This window comes from Neofelis nebulosa, chromosome 16, assembly GCF_028018385.1.
Source record: "Neofelis nebulosa isolate mNeoNeb1 chromosome 16, mNeoNeb1.pri, whole genome shotgun sequence".
Taxonomy (NCBI): Eukaryota; Metazoa; Chordata; class Mammalia; order Carnivora; family Felidae; genus Neofelis; species Neofelis nebulosa.
The window spans coordinates 30,113,219-30,131,113 of NC_080797.1; the positions used below are offsets into that span (position 1 = coordinate 30,113,219).

Consider the following 17,895-nt stretch of genomic DNA (forward strand, 5'->3'; position numbering starts at 1 on the left):
CTCTCTCTCTCTCTCTCCCTCTCTCTCTCAAAAATAAATATTAAAACAAAAAAAATTTTAATGTTTAAAAAAAATCAGAAATTAGAATATCCAACAAAACTAGCAAACAATCTAACCAAATGATATTTACAGAACACTACCCAACAACTACAGAATATACATTCTTTCAAGTGCACATGGAATATTCACCTAGGTAGACCACATGCTAGTCTTTAAACCAAATCTTAATGAATTTAAAAGAATTTAAATTGTACGAAATAAATTCTCTGACCAAGGTGTATTAAGTTAGAAATCAGTAACAGGATCCCTAGCACATGTCCAAATATTTGGAAATTAAATAATATAGTTCTTTAATTTTTTTAATGTTTATTTATTTTTGAGAGACAGAGAGAGGCAGAGCGTGGGTGGGAGAGGGGCAGACAGAGAGGGAGACACAGAATCCGAAGCAGGCTCCAGGCTCTGAGCCGTCAGCACAGAGCCTGACACGAGGCTCCAACCCAGGAACCATGAGATCATGACCTGAGCCGAAGTCGGACACTTAACCAACTGAGCCACCCAGGTGCCCCTAAATAGTACATTTCTAAATAACTCATGTTTCAAATGAGATATCACAAGGTAAATTAGAAAATATTTTAAATAAGTGATTATCAAATCACAACATATAAAATTTTGTGAGATGCTGTGAAAGTGCTCAGAGGGAAATTTGTAGTTTTAAATGCTGGAAAGGTATAAAATCAGTAGTACAAAAAGCAGCGGTATGAAATTCTTTTTTCTTAATGTTTATTTTTGAAAGAGAGAGAGAGAGAGAGCATGAGCATGAGTAGGGGAGGGGCAGAGAGAGATGGAGACACAGAATCCAAGGCAGACTCCAGGCTGGCACGGGGCTTGAACCCATGAACCGTGAGATCATGACCTGAGCCAAAGTCGGACGCCTAACCGACTAAGTCATGCAGGCACCCCTGAAACTCCTTTTTAAAAAATTCTTTTTTATAGTTGTATAATACTCTACTGTACATAAAAACTAAAGTTTATTCAACTAACCTCCAATGTTTACACATTAAGTATTTTCATTATTTTGCCATCTCAAATAATTCTGTAATGAATAATCTTATGTATCTATATTTTCACATTGTTGGAAGGTATCTTCATGGAAAATTCCTAGAAGCAGGATTGCTGGGTCCAAAGGTAAAGGCATATGTAGTTTTGTTAGACATTGCCAAATTCCCTCCATTAGACTGGTAGCATGTTAAATGCCCACCAGCTATAGGTAAACGTCTTTTTCTCTACAACCTAACAGAGTATGCTGTGAAGGTTTTCAATTTTTGCCAATCTAATGGGTGAGAAATTGTATCTCCATTTAAATTTGCATATTTCTTATTATGAGTAAAATCAAACATCTCTTAATATGTTCATAAGCCATTTAAGATCTTTTTTATGATTTATATATCCATGACTTTTGCCCATTTTTCTATTTTTCTTCTGTGATATACATTATAGTTTCTACCATATTGTTATTTGTTCTTTGACTTTACCTATGATATTGTATTAATAGATAAAATTGTTTTTTTTTTAATTTTTTCCAAGATGGATCTCAGAGAGCTTACTGCCTATGTTTTTTCCTAGATTTTTTTTAAACGTTAAAAAAATTTTTTTTAACATTTTTCATTTGTTTTTGTGAGACAGAGAGAGAGAGAGAGAGAGCATGAGCCAGGGAGGGGAGGAGAGAGAGGGAGACACAGAATCCGAAGCAGGCTCCAGGCTCCGAGCTGTCAGCACAGAGCCCGACGCCCACAGACCGCGAGATCATGACCTGAGCCAAGCCAGACACTTACCTGAGTCACCCAGGCGCTCCTCTTCCAGGAGTTTTATGGTTTCAGGTCTTACAAGAGCAAGTATTTAATCATAGTCTAAGATAGGAATCCAGTTTCATTCTTTTGCATGTGGTTGTCTAGTTTTCCCAACACCACTTATTGAAGAATCTGTCCTTTCCCCACTATATATTCTTGCCTCGTTTGTCATAAATGAATTGACCGTATATGCAAGGGTTTATTTCTGAGCTCTCTGTTCTGTTCCACTGATGTCTGTTTTTATGCCAATATCATAGAGTTTTGATTACTATACTTTTGTAATAAAGTTTGGAATCAGAAAGTATGATGGCTCCAGCTTTATGGCTCCATACAAATTTTAGGATTGTTTGTTCTAAGTGTGAAAAATGCCATTGGAATTTTGATAGGGATTGCATTGAGCCCATATATCGCTTTGGGTAGTATGGACATTTTAACATTATTAATTCTTTGACTCCACAAGCATGGAATATCTTTCCATTCATTTGCATCATCTTCAATTTCTTTCTTCAATGTCTTATAGTTTTCAGTGTACAGGTCTTTCACCTCCTTGGTTAAATTTATTCTTAGGTATTTTATTCTTTTCAATGCAATTGTAATGGGATAGTTTTCTTAATTTCTTTCTGATAGTTTATTAGCAAATAGAAATGCAACTGGCTTTTCTATTTGATTTCATATGGTGCAACTTTACTGAATTTATTAGTTCTAACAGTTTTTTTTTTTAATAGGGCCTTTAGGGTTTTCTACATATAATGTTGTGTTATCTGCAAATAGTAACAGTTTTACTTCTTTCTTTCCAATTTGGATGACTTTTGTTTCCTTTTCTTGCCTAATTGTTCTCAGTAGGACTTCCAATACTATGAATACAAGTTGAGTGAAAGTAGTGAGAAAAATTACGGCATAGGGAATATAGTCAATAACACTGTAATAACATTTTATTGTGACAGATGATAACTACACTTATCATGGTGAGAAGTGAGCAATACATAGAATTATTGAACCACTATGTTGTATGCCTGAAACTAATATAACATTTTATGTAAACTATATTTTAGCAAACAAAACAAAACAAAAAAACTGGCAAGAATAGGCATCCTTGTCTTGTTCCTGATCTTAGAAGAAAAGCTTTCAGTTTTTCCCCATTGAGCATATATGTGGCCTTTCATATATGGCCTTCATTAAGCTGAGGTATGTTTCTTCTGTACACACTTTGTTGAGAGGTTTTTTTTAATCATAAATGGATGTTATCTATCATAAATTGATGTTTGGCAGTTTCTATCAATTTAAATATATATCCCAGCAATCCCATTTCTAGGTATTCAACTAGGAGAAATGAAAATATATGTCCACACAAATACCTGTACATAAATATTTATAGAAGCTTCACTCATAATCACCAAAACCCAGGAGACTTCAATAGTTTATCAATTGGTAAATATACAAACATTACATTCATGTAATGGAATAATACTCATCAATAAAAATAAACACACTGCATGCAAAAAGTTGATGAATGTAAAGTATAATATGCTATGTGAAAGAAGCCAGACTCAAATGAGCTTCATATGTTATGATTCCATTTACATGACATCCTAGAAAAGGCAAAACTTTAGAGTCAAAGAATAGATCAGGGGTCACCAGGAATGAGGGTTAGCGAAATGGATGGGCTACAAAAGGACACAAAGAAACTTCTGTGGTGATACAGTCTATGTGCTGTTTAGTAATGGTTACATGACATTATTTTTAAGAATTCAGGGGCGCCTGGGTGGCGCAGTCGGTTAAGTGTCCGACTTCAGCCAGGTCACGATCTCGCGGTCCGTGAGTTCGAGCCCCGCGTCAGGCTCTGGGCTGATGGCTCGGAGCCTGGAGCCTGTTTCCGATTCTGTGTCTCCCTCTCTCTCTGCCCCTGCCCCGTTCATGCTTTGTCTCTCTCTGTCCCAAAAATAAAATAAAAAAAACGTTGAAAAAAAAAAAGAATTCAAAAAACGATATACCTAAAAAAAGGTGAATTTTACTACATGCAAGTTATACTGCAATAAATATAAATTTGCTCCTCAAAAATATAGTCAAGAGAGTAGTTGAGAATACATAAAAACAGAAAAGATAGGTATAAAATCCACTTTGCTAGGTTGGTCAAAAGTTTTAAAGTTGTCTTCTTTTCATTTTTCAATTTTTTATTTAAATTCTAGTTAGTTAACATATAGTGTACTATTGGTTTCAGTAGAATTTAGTGATTCATCACTTACATATGACACCTAGTGTTCAACGTAACAAATGCCCTCCTTAATACCCATCATCCTTTTAGCCCATCCCCTGCCCACCTACCTCCATCAACCCTCAGTTTGTTCACTATAGTTAAGACTCTTTATATGGTTTGCTTCTCTCTCTTTCCCCCACCTTCCCCTATGTTCATCCGTTTTGTTTCTTAAATTCCACATGTGTGAAATCATAGGTATTTGTCTTTCTCTGCCTGACTTATCTCACTTAGCATAATCCAGTCTGGTTCCATCCACATTGTTGCAAATGGCAAGATTTCATTCTTTTGATGGCTGAGTAATATTCCATTACATATACATATACATACACCATAACTTCTTTATTCATTCATCAATCCATGGACATTTGGGTTTTCCCCATAATTTGGCAATTGTTGACAATGCTGCTATAAACATCAGGGTGCATGTGGCCCTTCAAATTAGTATTTGTATACCTTTTGTGTAAATACCTAGTAGTGAAATTGCTGGGTCATGGGGTAGTTCTATTTTTAACTTTTTGAGGAAACTCCATATTGTCTTCCACAGTGACTGCACCAATTTGCATTCTAATAATTATTTTCTCATTGTTTATAATATTCTAATAAATTCAGGTCAGATATACCTAGTGAATAATCTCAGAGAACAGTATATAATCTAATATTTTTCTAGCACTATCAAAGTAAAACCACCCATAACTTTGAGTTTGGGGTAAACTTAGCAGTCTTTGCCATATAATTCAAACACAAGTTATATAAACTAATACTGTATTGTTTTATCTTTTAAAAAATTTAATGTTTGTTTATTTTTGAGAAAGAGAGAGACAGGGAAACCGAGAGCGAGTGGGGGAGGAGCAGTGAGGGAGGGAGACACAGAATCCGAAGCAGGCTCCAGGCTCTGAGCTGTCAGCAGAGACCCTGATGGGGGGCTCCAACTCACAGACCACAAGATCATGACCTGAGCCGAAGTCTGACGCTTAAACAACTGAGCCACCAAGGTGCCCCTATATTGTTTTATCTTTATATTGTTTCTTACTTACCTGTGCTTTATCTAATCCTGTGTGTTTTTTAAAAGATTTTGTTTGTTTGTTTGTTTGCTATTTTAGGGAGAGAGAGAGCACAAGCTGGGGAGAAGGATGAAGGGAGAGAGGAAATCTTAAGCAGGCTTCATACTCAGCGCGAATGGATGCAGGTTGAGCCCATGACCCTGGAATCATGACCTGAGCCGAAGTCAAGAGTCAGTTGCTCAACCAACTGAGTGATGCAGACGCCCCAATCCTGTGTTGTTTTAACATGAAAACCACTGCCTGTCCTTCCACACGGAGCCAGTAGATACATATTAAGTGGAACTCACCTGAGGCTTTAGGCATGTTCAATGTATCACAGAACTTAATAAAAAATTCTTCAAAGGTAACCTTGCCATTTTCTGTAATGCAAAGTAAAATGTAGATGAAGGAATTACTGCTTCTGAATTAATCTGTCAGCAGTTAATAGTCAAGTTATAACAAAGGTGAAAAGCCCGGGGGTCAGCCTGTACTGTTCCTTCTTCCTTAACTTCTGCATACATATGATTATCAATTTCTGTTCAATTATTTCCAAATACTTCTTGAATATATCACTATATTAGTTAATGCCTATGCTATTACAATAGCATTGCTAAAAATCTATCGCATCAGTCTCATTTCTCTCCATTTATTTTAAACAATGCAGCAAGAGAGGTCTTTCTCTTTAAAAAAAAATCTGGTTACTCCTCTGAATAAAACCCTTCAGTAGCTCCTACTTGTCCAAAAACTACCAAAGCAAAACAAAACAAACACATGGTGGGCAGGCAAAGAGGCTATAGGCCAATATTCCTTACAAATGTGTTAACATCTAAGTGAAATTCTAGAAAATAGGGTTTAGCAGTATAAGCAGAAACTAAAGTTCTAGATACCTTTAGGACATGCATTTTCACTGAGGGTGATAGGCTTTCAGGAAGGAAAACAGGTTCTTGGAGGGGAAAAAAATCTTAGCCATTACAATGGTTTGTGGCCACAATACATAAGCAAATATTTATTTTTGGCATTAAACATTCATAGCGTGTGGGATGGTGAAAAAAGACAAAAATGTCTAAAAAGTCTCCTTAGGGGAGTGATATATTTTTTTAAAGGTTAAGAAACACTACTTTTAGGATAATGGTAACCACCTAAATTTACTCTGGAGAAATCTAAGAAAAAGGCTTAGAAATCCATAGGACCAAAGATGGCATCTTGATGTGGAACTCAGTGCATAGGATTTGGTGGTGAAGGAAAAGAAAGAAGCAGTTAAAGATGAAGTCCCTACTAAACAGTATCAAAATGTCAGAAGGCTCACTACCCCCACCTCCCACCCTCTGCCCCAAAGGTGCCATTAAAGTAAACGGACTTCACTTACTTCAGTAGAAACTGAAGACAGAGCTCCACACTGAATGTGCCGCCCAACACCCTCAACTCTTTCAACAAATCAGGATAGAAATGGACAAAGGAAGATTTGAGATGGGAGCCAACAACTCAGAAAATAGATTGTGTAGAAAGACCAAGTCAGCTCCAAAATAAAGACTCAAGTAAAGTAAAGGTACACAAGGTGGAATGGATGTGACAAACTATAGTAAGGGACATAAAGGATAGACATGAAAAGAACCAAAAGGGGGGGAAAAAAAAGGAGGGGGAGAGAGAAAAGGAAGAAAAAAAAAGACCAATGCAAAAAAAAAAAAAAAAGTAGAAAAGTTTACAGTAGAAGTGACAGAGCCCAGAAATAAACCCCCCATATGCTCAACTAATATTTGACGAGGCAGCCAAGAACATTCAATGGAGAAAGGATGGTCTCTTCAACAAATGGTGTTGGGAAACTGAATAACCACTTGGGATACTCCCCAAAATTACCTCAAAATGAATTAAAGATTTAATTGTAAGATCTGATACTGTAAAGAAAACATAAGGAAACAGCTTTCAGACATTGGTCTTGGCAATGATTTTTTGGACATGACACCAAAAGCACAAACAACAAAAGCAGAAATCAACAAGTAGAACTAGATCCAACTTAAGATTTTTCTTTTTTTTAATGTTTATTTATTTGTGAGAGAGAAAGACACAGAGCATGAGCAGGGAGGGGCAGAGAGAGAGGGAGACACAGAAACTGAAGCAAGCTCCAAGCCGTCAGCACAGAGCCCGACATGGTGCTTGAACTCAAGAATCATGAGATCAAGACCTGAAGTCGAAAGCTTAACTGGCTGTAGTCGGACGCTTAACCGACTGAGCCACCCAGGCACCCCAGAACTACATTCAACTTAAAAACTTTTGTACAGCAAAAGAAACAATCGGCAAAATGAAAAGGCAACCTACAGAATGAGAGAAAATATTTGCAAACCATATATCTGATAAAGGATTATTATCCAAAATATATAACAAAGAATTCACACAGCTCAATAACAAACAAGCAAATGAACTATTTTAAAAATGGGCAGAGCAATAGAATAGGCATTTTCCCAAAGAAGACATCCAAATGACCAACAGGTGCATGAAATGGTGTTCAACATCACTAACCATCAGGGAAATACAAATCATAACCACAATGAGATATTGCTCAAACCTGTTAGAATGGCTATTATCAGGAAGACCGGAGATCAGGATTTGTGATGATGTGGAGAATGGGAACCCTCATACACTGTTGGTGGCAATGTAAATTGGTGCAGCCACTATGGACAATAGTATAGAAATTCCCCTCAAAATTAAAAATAGAACTACAATATGAACCATCAATTCCCCTTATAAGTGTATATTCAAAGGAAACGAAAACAGGATCTTGAAGACATACTCCTGTGTCTATTTCAGCATTATTCACAATGGCTAAAATATGGAAACAATCTAAGTGCTCATCAACAGATGAATAAACAGAGGTAGTGTGAAAATATACAACAGAATATTTTTCAGCCATGAGAAAGAGAGAAATCCTGTCATTTGCAACAAGATGGTAGGATCTTGAAGTCCTTATGCTTAGAGGAGATAAGCCAAAGACAAATGTTGTATATATCGCTAATATGTGGAATCTAAAAAAGCCGATCTCACAGAAAGAGAGTAGAATGGTGGTTACCAAGGACTTAGGGAGTGGGGTGATTGGAGAGATACTGTTAAAAAGTACAAATTTGCAGTTAAAATGAATAAATTCTGGAAATCTAATGCTGTGCTGATCTAATACTGTATGACATAATTGAAAGTTGCTAAGAGACTAGATCTTAAATGTTCTCACCACAAAAAAAGAAATTGTGATAATTACGTGATGTGATAGAGGTGTTAGATAACATTACAGTGATAATTATATTGCAATATATAAATGTATCAAATCAACACATTGGACACCCTAAACTTACATAATGTTATTATATGCCCATTATATCTCAATTTTACAAAAAGGAAAAGAAAAACTCTGTGGAGGTGGAGTGGGGGGAAAAAAAAGCTCTAAGTCACTAATATTGAGGATGAAAATGAAGGTATCATTACAGATGAAGCAGAAATCAAAAAAGATAAAAAGCAGATGTCAAGGACAACTTTATCCAATACATTTGAAAAGTCAGATGAAATGGACAAATTCCTATAAAGACACAGCCTGCCAAAATTGACAGGAAAATAGAAATATTTTCTTGGTAATACCATACAATTTCAGAAATTAAATCAATAATCCAGAATTTTTCCATAAATAAAACTCTAGGCCCATAAGGCTTCACCTGTGAGTTCTGCTTAACATTTGAGGAAGAAAAAAATCTCTTACAGAGAATAGGAAAGTAAAGAATATTCCCCAACTCTTTTGAAAACGTAGCAAAAATGATATTCAACAATACCAGTCATTAAAATAACGCAGTTATTTTGTACATTTATAAACATCTGCTTCCCTGAGCCAATGCCGCAGGCAACACCCCCTGAGGTATTCCTGGATATCAGCATAGTTTACCTTCCAAAGGGTTAACACGTGGCGAAGGGCCTCACGGACTCTGTTGTACTCTGTGCATGGCATTCTGATTGAATACTGCCCGTGCCAGTCAGTTCACAAAGTGACCTCATCTCCCAAGTACCACCACCCACAGGGATAAAGTAGGCCCAGACTCACCCATCTGTTCAGTTTCACAGAGCTCAGGCTTGGCACACTATGGTGGCACTGGTGCTCACCAGTCATCTCACTGCAGCGCCCCCCCCCCAGGGTGCCCTCCATTGCTGTATATCCCATCCATACATCTCCCATCCCCACTGGTAGATGATGGCCTTTACAACTAGATGCATTCAGACTACTAACCATGTTCAGGTCCATGTCTTAATACTTCATCAAGTAAAACATTAGCTGCATGAAAGTCATTGTTCATCAATAATGCCTTGAGGCTAGAGACATCAATTAGATCATTCTGGAGAATTTGAATAGTAATGAAGAGTAGCTGTGTAACTGAGAAAAAAAAAAGAGCAAAAACATGCTTCAACAGCAGAAATAAGAGTACATTGTTCACTTTCACTTAATGGGCTTGAGTTGCATAAAAGAACTTTACATGAAATTACTAGTAGTTTTAAAAACCATTGTGTATTATAACAGCTAGCAGTTACTGAACACTAAGTGCTGGAGACTCTTCTGAGTACTTCTACTTTACCTATTTAAGTCTATTATTACCTATAATAATTCCAAGATAGGCATTATTATCCCCATTTTTCAGATGAAGGAATTGAGGTGAGATTTAAAAATTTTTTTTAATGTTTATTTATTTTTGAGAGAGAGAGAGAGACAGACAGACAGACAGACAGACAGACCATGAGCAGGGAAGGGTCAGAGAGAGACAAAGATGCAGAATCCGAAGCAGGCTCCGGGTTCTGAGCTGTCAGCACAGACTCCAACGTGGGGCTCAAACTCACTAACCACGAAATCATGACCTGAGCTGAAGTTGGGCGCTTAACCAACTGAGCCACCCAGGCGCCCCGAGGTTTGTGAGATTAAGTGATTTACTAAAGAATATACTGGTATTAAGTGGCAGGGCCAGGATTCAAATCCAGGCACGATATTTCCAAAGCCCATGCTCTTAACTACTGTGCCTTTCAAGTAGACGTATGTAACTGGTCAACCATGATGCCTACAGCTACATAATACTTCATATGTGGACCCTGAAATAATTGTGAAGCATTACAAAGAAGTTTACATCAGAACTTTATTGCCTTATTTCACTTAAAGTTATGTTACAGAGACAGAAGAAGAAGAAGAAGAAGAAGAAGAAGAAGAAGAAGAAGAAGAAGAAGAAGAAGAAGGAGGAGGTGCTGTTTCTGTAAGTCGTGCTCTTTATATTTATCTTATAGCCCCACAAATCTTGACAGCCTTGGTCACTTTCCAATGCCTTCAAACAGTTGTGGTTGTTGATGCTGTTTAATTTAGTCCACATTTTACCAGCTGTTCTCAGCAGGAGGGTTGGTTTCACATAAGCTACTCCATCATAGTCAGAAGTAGAACCAGGTAACTCAAGCTTTATAGGTAAATTTGATGCCCTGCTCTGGTTGAAAATTACTGTTTAGGTTATTACTTTACTACAAAGCTATAGTGATTAAGACCATGTGGCATAAGAATAAATAAAAATCAATGGAATGGAACTGGGAGTCTAGAAATAAATCCATACATTTCTGATCAATTGATTTTTTACAAGGATGGCAAAACCATTTATTTAAGGGGGAAAAGAATGATCTTGTCAACAAATGATGCTGGGGTAACTGGCTATCTGCATGCAAAAGAATTAAAGTGGACTCCCATCTCACACCACATACAAACATTAACTCAAAATGAATCAAAGATTGAAATTAAAAGGCTAAAACTATAAAATTCTTAGAAGAAAACATTAGTATAAATCTTAATGATCTTGGATTATGTTTAGACATGATATCAAAAGAAGTGACAAAAGAAAATATAAACTGGATTTCACCCAATTTAAAAACATTTGTGCTTCAGAGGACACCACCAAGAAAGAGAAAAGACCCATAAAATTGGAGAAAAGATTTGCAAATCATCTATCTGATAAAGCTATAGTATCCAGGATATAAGAACCCTAACAACGTGACAAATAACCCAATTTTAAAATAAGCAAAGGGTACATATCTCTAAATGGCCAGTAAACACATGTAAAGATGTTCAAAGTTATTAGCCATCAGGGAAATGCAAAACAAAACCACGGTGAGATACTTGTGAGACTAGGCTAGAATAAAAAAGACAGACAATGTAACAAGTACTGACAAGGATTTAAAAACTTTTTTTAAATTTTTTTAATGTTTTTATTTATTTTTGAGACAGAGACAGAGCATGAACGGGGGAGGGGCAGAGAGAGAGGGAGACACAGAATCGGAAGCAGGCTCCAGGCTCTGAGCCATCAGCCCAGAGCCCGACGCGGGGCTTGAACTCACGGACCACGAGATCGTGACCTGAGCCGAAGTCGGACACTTAACGACTGAGCCACCCAGGCGCCCCAGTACTGACAAGGATTTAAAGAAATGTACAATGCTGTTGGGAATGTAAAATGGGGCAGTTGCTTTGGAAAACATTCCAGCAGCTCCTCAAGTTGAATGTAAAGTTACCACGTGACCCAGCAGTTCCATTCCTAGGTAGGTACCTGAGAGAAATGTAAATGTACGTCCACACAAAAACCTGTACTCAAAAAAATGTACACATGTTCATAGCAGCATCATTCTTAGTGGCCAAAAAAGGGAAACAACCCAAATGTCTATGAACTGATAAATGGCCAAAGAAAATGTGGTATAACCACAGAATATTATTCTACCACGAAAAGGAATAAAGTACTCATTTATGTTATAATACAGGTGAACCTTAAAAACAGTATGCTGGGGCACCTGGGTGGCTCAGTCGGTTGAGCGGCCGACTTCAGGTCATGATCTCATGGTTTCGTGGGTTCGAGCCCCACATCATGCTGACAGCTCAGAGCCTGGAGCCTGTTTCAGATTCTGTGTCTCCCTCTCTCTCTGACCCTCCCCCGTTCATGCTGTCTCTCCCTGTCTCAAAAATAAACATTAAAAAAAAAAATTAAAAAAAAAAGGATGAGATTTTATGGTATGTGATTTATATCTCAGTAAAAATGTACATTTGATAAGTAGTGCCATTGATTATAAAGGTGTTCTAATTTTAGAGATACTCAAACGTGAAGAAAAAAAGACATTTGTTTCCCCAACGCATTTAGAAATACATTGTTGGCAGGGGTGTCTGCATTTGCGGAGAGTTCTTTGGTAGGTGTTCTCTGTAGACATGGGGGTTTAGGGAAAGATGCTGGTGTTGAAATGGTTTCCCTAATTTCAAGGAGCACGAGAGGAACTTTGGGGACAAAGACCAAGCAATTGTCTTTATGCAGCAGGGGCAAAATGATGTGGTTAGGCCACAGAAATGACATGGCTGTAAGAATGATACAGGGATTAATGGCCCAAACATTTAAAGAAACTAGATAGATGAAGCTAAGATTTCTATGAATGAAATCAATGGCCAGTCCATTTGGGTAAACCTGAAAACTCCAAAGGCCATGGGGCGCCTGGGTGGCGCAGTCGGTTGAGCGTCCGACTTCAGCCAGGTCACGATCTCGCGGTCCGTGAGTTCGAGCCCCGCGTCAGGCTCTGGGCTGATGGCTCAGAGCCTGGAGCCTGTTTCCGCTTCTGTGTCTCCCTCTCTCTCTGCCCCTCCCCCGTTCATGCTCTGTCTCTCTCTGTCCCAAAAATAAATTAAAAAAAAAAAAAAAAAAAAAAAGAAAACTCCAAAGGCCTGTCTTGAGACAGCACAGAGGGTAGTGGTCCCTCACCCAATTTCCACACCTGATTTAATTCATAGATCCAGAACCCCCTGAGTGAAGAAAAATTTATCCCCTCTTGAGGAAGGACTTTATATTAACAGCAAAGGTATTTACTGTGTATCTTCTTCAACCCTGTTTTATTTCTTTTCCCTCCTTTATAACTTTGCCCCATTTTCACTTGTTTTTTTTTTATATCGCATAAGCTGCTTGAAATCCTTTTTGAAACTATAGAGACTACAAATTAAACACTTGAAATCCATTTAGTGATTTTTTTTAAATGTGATTTCATTATCTTTATTTTACAGTCACTTCTTTAAACTGGAAGTATTCACTTACCTACGGACTCTCTGAAAGGTGGACTTCCTTTAATTCTTTCAAAGAAATCTTTTAAATTCACCTCATTATTATCTGGAAATATCAAAATCAAGCATATTGTCATTAAAACCCTGATACTCAGTCAGTACACAAAATAAAGGCTCTGATTAACAATACCTAAAATCTCATTCTACCTTATTTTCTCTCTCAACTGGCTGAAACTATTTCAATGTAATTTTTCATACTTTCAGGAACCACACCCATTGATCAGTTAATGATATTAATAGTTCACTTTTTTTGACTTCTTACTCAAAAGTAAGAACTTAAAATAACTTTTGAGTTCCTTATGTACACTAAGTATCCTTTTATGATGCTTCACATTTATTAACTAAAATATGCACAAGAATTCTATAACATGCTTGATGTGCCTATCCTTAAAAGATGAAAGCAAAGAGAAATTAAATAACTTGTCTAGGTCACAAGAGCCAGAAAGTGCTCGAGGCTATATTTGAACTAAGGCAGTCTAAGGCCAGAGGTGACAATGTTAACTATCGGGGGACACACACACACACACACAGAGGAAATAAAATGCAGTAATGTAACCACAGCAGAAAATATAGGGCTATACCTACAACGAAAAGACTTTAACTTATAACAAAATGGCAAGCTGGGTAGCACAGGAATGATTACAAATTCCTAAAGATGCTGTGTGAAATACTTTATTCTATAAATACATTATCAAGTTGTATGAAAAGGAAATAATAAAACGTTAAGTGGGCACAGAGATCCAGAGGGGAAAACCAAGTGAATACTAAGCCTACAGCTATTTGGGGATACATATTAGATCCAAAAGCAGCAAGGTGCTTGATTTAAATGTTCATGCATATTCATAAAAGAAAACTTGGGTCCTGCTACACGGAGAGTTTGAATTTAGATACCAAATGAAACTGGGATGCTTAAAGAATTTCAATCCAGTGAAAGGGAGGTTAAAATATTATATTCACTGGCCCATGTAAACACCAAGGTGACCTAAATCTTCCCAATTTTGAGAGGCAGTGGGTAAAAAAGATCACCTGTGAAAAATCTCCTGCATCTCATGTGGGCTTAGGGTCTAAATTTATACCACTCTCATGTATGAAAAACCCCAGGTCAAAACATAAAAATTGATTGAAGTCAATAATAATCTATGGCAAAAGCAATAACCAAACAATGCTGGGGAGGTACTCTTAAACCTAAGACATGCTCATGGGATTCCCATAGAAAAAACAAGCTGGTTAAGATAAACCCCAAATAAAAAGCCACCTAAAACTGGTAAAACTCACCAGCTTCTAGAAGTATTCCTACACGATTTGACACTTAAGAGTGGATGTAAATAGGAAAGGAGATCAAGTTCACAATACATGAAGTCAAAGATGGAAAACAAAGATAAATATGTGACCACTTGGAAACAATGATCAAGACTAAATAATTATTCTTCTGAGATGTAATGAAACTTTGGGTATTTCCTTTGGTTAAAAAAGCAGAATGGGACAAGCAAAATAAAAGGTGAAAGTGGGTCTCCTCTGAAGAAAGACTGCAGATCAAAATGAAGCTGCTGATGTCATGTCTTTGTTTTATTACATAATGGTATTTTCCCACCCATGCTTACAAGAAATGAATGCTAATTATCTAAATAAGCATATGTAGAGTATGAACAGATAGATATGGTCAGTAAATAAATTAGCAGACTATTTTGGCTCTAATTTATATCAACCTAAGCCTCACTGCGACTGCCTTTAGCATTTTACCTCCATATAAAACACTCTAAAACTGGTTCCTATAAACAGGGAAAAATTAGCAGAATCTCAAGCCAAAAAAAAATGCTCACCACTGATGTCACAATATTTAAGGGCTTCACTGACGTCCTCCTCAGCTAAATTAACATTCAAACTTTTCAGGGCATGCTCCAAGTTACGTATGCCAATCTTGCCATTATCAACACTTGTCAAGATATAAGCAGCTTCTTTAAATGCTACAAAGATAAATAAATATATATAAGATACTATTATTTTAAAAAATGCAAAATAGTTTGTCCAGAGTCCACTATAGGTGAACTCTCAATTTAAGTATATATATTTAACTAAAATCGCTGCAGAAAAAAAGCAAAGTATTTTCTACTTGTAACTGACAACCTATTTATTTCAAGCAGCATTTAAAAAAATTAAGGGCGCCTAGGTGGCTCAGTCGGTTAGGCATCCAACTTCAGCTCAGGTCATGATCTCATGGTTCCTGGGTTTAAGCCCCGCATTGGGCTCTGGGCTAAAAACTCAGAGCCTAGAGCCTGCTTCAGATTCTGTGTGTCTCTCTCTGCCCCTCTTCCACTTGTTCTCTCTCTCTCTCTCTGTCTCTCTGTCTCTTAAAACTAAACATTTTAAGAAAAGAAAAAATTAAACCAAAAAATTATATGCAGAATATGATGGGTTACCTGAATCCACTCATCCATTAAATACTGAGTAAGCTGTGACCCTTTCTTAAATAATAGTAATGTCCTGTACATGTAGATCTAAAGACTTCTATCAACTGATGAAATAAACGCAAAAAAAAATGCTAAAATTTGAGATTAAAGCTCTTGATCTCCAGGGCCACTACCAGTCTATATTGTGCTTTTGTGTGAATTGAAAAAAGGCACCCCTCTCTATGTATCAGTTACAAAGAGGCATACATTCCTCTAGGTAGCTGCAGTCTAGCATTGGTGGTCCCAGCCTGGAGAGCACAGTGGAATGTAGAATGCATTTCAGTCTCTACTTGTACCCTCTCAACCAGGCATCTTTGTGCAAGCACAACCCATACAACCAAATGTAGTCCTGTTGATACCACACCAATTTAAAATATAAAACATGATCATTACTGGGAGTTTCAATTTTTTGTCAATACCATTTCTCACCCCATTTCTCTCTCAACCCCAAAATGAAGTTGTCATGTATGTTTCCACAGTCCGGAAATCGTTGCATTATACTAACAGATCTAAACCTTCAGTTGGAAGGAATACCATAATACCATTTTAGACCTATATTCATCTTTACTAACATTTATTTTATAGCTACTAAGACCAACAATGAAAATTTCAGCCCTCTTAAAGAGTTTCCTTTAAATTCCTTGAAGACAGGGACTGAATTTGTCATGTCTGTAAATAAAATTATAATACATTATATAGTTGGTACTATGAGAAAAATGTGTGCCAGATATGAGCACTAAGCACTCAGATATAAAGCACTGAGACAGTTCACCTAACCTATAACTCTGAAAAGTCTTATGGGTTGAGGAGTGATGTTTGAGCTGAGTTTGGGGGAAAAAATGTGAATTTGTTTGACAGAAAATATACAGAAAGGAAACAGCACATGCAAATATATGGAACCAAAAGCACATGGAAGATATGGAACCAATTTAAATTATAATAAGTAATATGGTTACAGAATAAATACAAATGCAGAAGTGATGAGAGATGAGGCTAATGAGATAAGAAGACAGATTTATTGTCATTCTTTAATTCCATAAATATTCACAATTATATAAGTCAATAATATAAAAGATTTGAAACAATGCCTAGCACAGTAAATATCATCTAATATTAGCTATTAAATTAGCTATTAATAAGGGGCTTCTGAAAGCCAAAATTGTGCTAGGTTCTGGAGAAACAATGCTAGGACTTGTAGCAAAATGGAAACATGGTTCTTGGCCCAATGATGCTTCCAGGCACGTAAGAAAAAGAATCATTAGCCAAACAATCAAAAATATGACTAGAAAACAACCAGATTTTAACATGGGCAGAAGACCTAAATAGACATTTTTCTGAAGAAGACATACAGATGGCCAACAGACACACGAAAAGATATTCATCACCATCTCAGGGAAATGCAAATCAAAATAACAATGAGATATCACCTTACACGTGTCAGAATGACTAAAATCAAAAACATAAGAAGTAACAAGTGCTGGCGAGGACGTGGAGAAAAAGCAGCCCTTGTGCAATGTTGGTGGAATGTAAATTGGTACAGCTGATGTGGAAACAGTATGGAGGTTACTCAAAAAGTAAAAACAGAAATACTATTTGACCCAATAATTCCACTACTGGGTATTTACCCAAAGAGAACAAAAACACTAATTCAAAAAGGTATATGCACCCCTATATGTTTATTGCAGCATTATTTACAACAGCCATGATGTGGAAGTATCTCAACTATCTATCAATAGGTGAATGAATAAAGATGTGGTATATTATGGAATTTGACAAAACCATGGAAAAGAATGAGATTTTTTTTGCCATTTGCAACAACATGGATGGACCTAGAGGGTATCATACTAAGTGAAATATGTCAGACTGAGAAAGACAAACACCATATGATTGCACTCATATGTGGAATCTAAAAAACAAATAAAAAAAAGAAAAGCAAAATCAGACCTATAAATACAGGAACAAACTGATGGTGGCCGGAGAGAAAGGGGGATAATGGGTAAAATGGGTAAAGGAGAGTAGGAGATACAGGTTTCCAGGAATGTAATGACTATGTCATGGGAATAAAAGGCACAGGAAAGGGAATATAGTCAGTGATATTGTAATATTGTTGTATGGTGACAAATAGCTATGTTTGTGGTGAGCATAGCAAAATGTATAGAGAATCACTACACCTGAAACG

The 17,895-nt window shown here is 36.8% G+C and overlaps 1 protein-coding gene across 9 annotated transcripts in view; it reads right to left on the bottom strand.

Moving 5' to 3' along the window:
- EFCAB13 (EF-hand calcium binding domain 13) overlaps positions 1-17,895 on the bottom strand; it is a 185,507-nt gene that overhangs the window by 64,070 nt on the left and 103,542 nt on the right. For 8 of the 9 annotated variants that reach the window (XM_058702937.1, XM_058702939.1, XM_058702938.1 and 5 more), the window contains 4 exons: positions 15,090-15,233; positions 13,244-13,315; positions 9,397-9,540; positions 5,450-5,521 (listed from right to left, as the gene is read on the bottom strand). In XM_058702937.1, coding sequence (XP_058558920.1) covers positions 5,450-5,521; positions 9,397-9,540; positions 13,244-13,315; positions 15,090-15,233 — 432 coding nt within the window. The remainder of the gene's footprint in view (positions 1-5,449; positions 5,522-9,396; positions 9,541-13,243; positions 13,316-15,089; positions 15,234-17,895) is intronic. The other variant, XM_058702941.1, reaches the window with a different exon arrangement.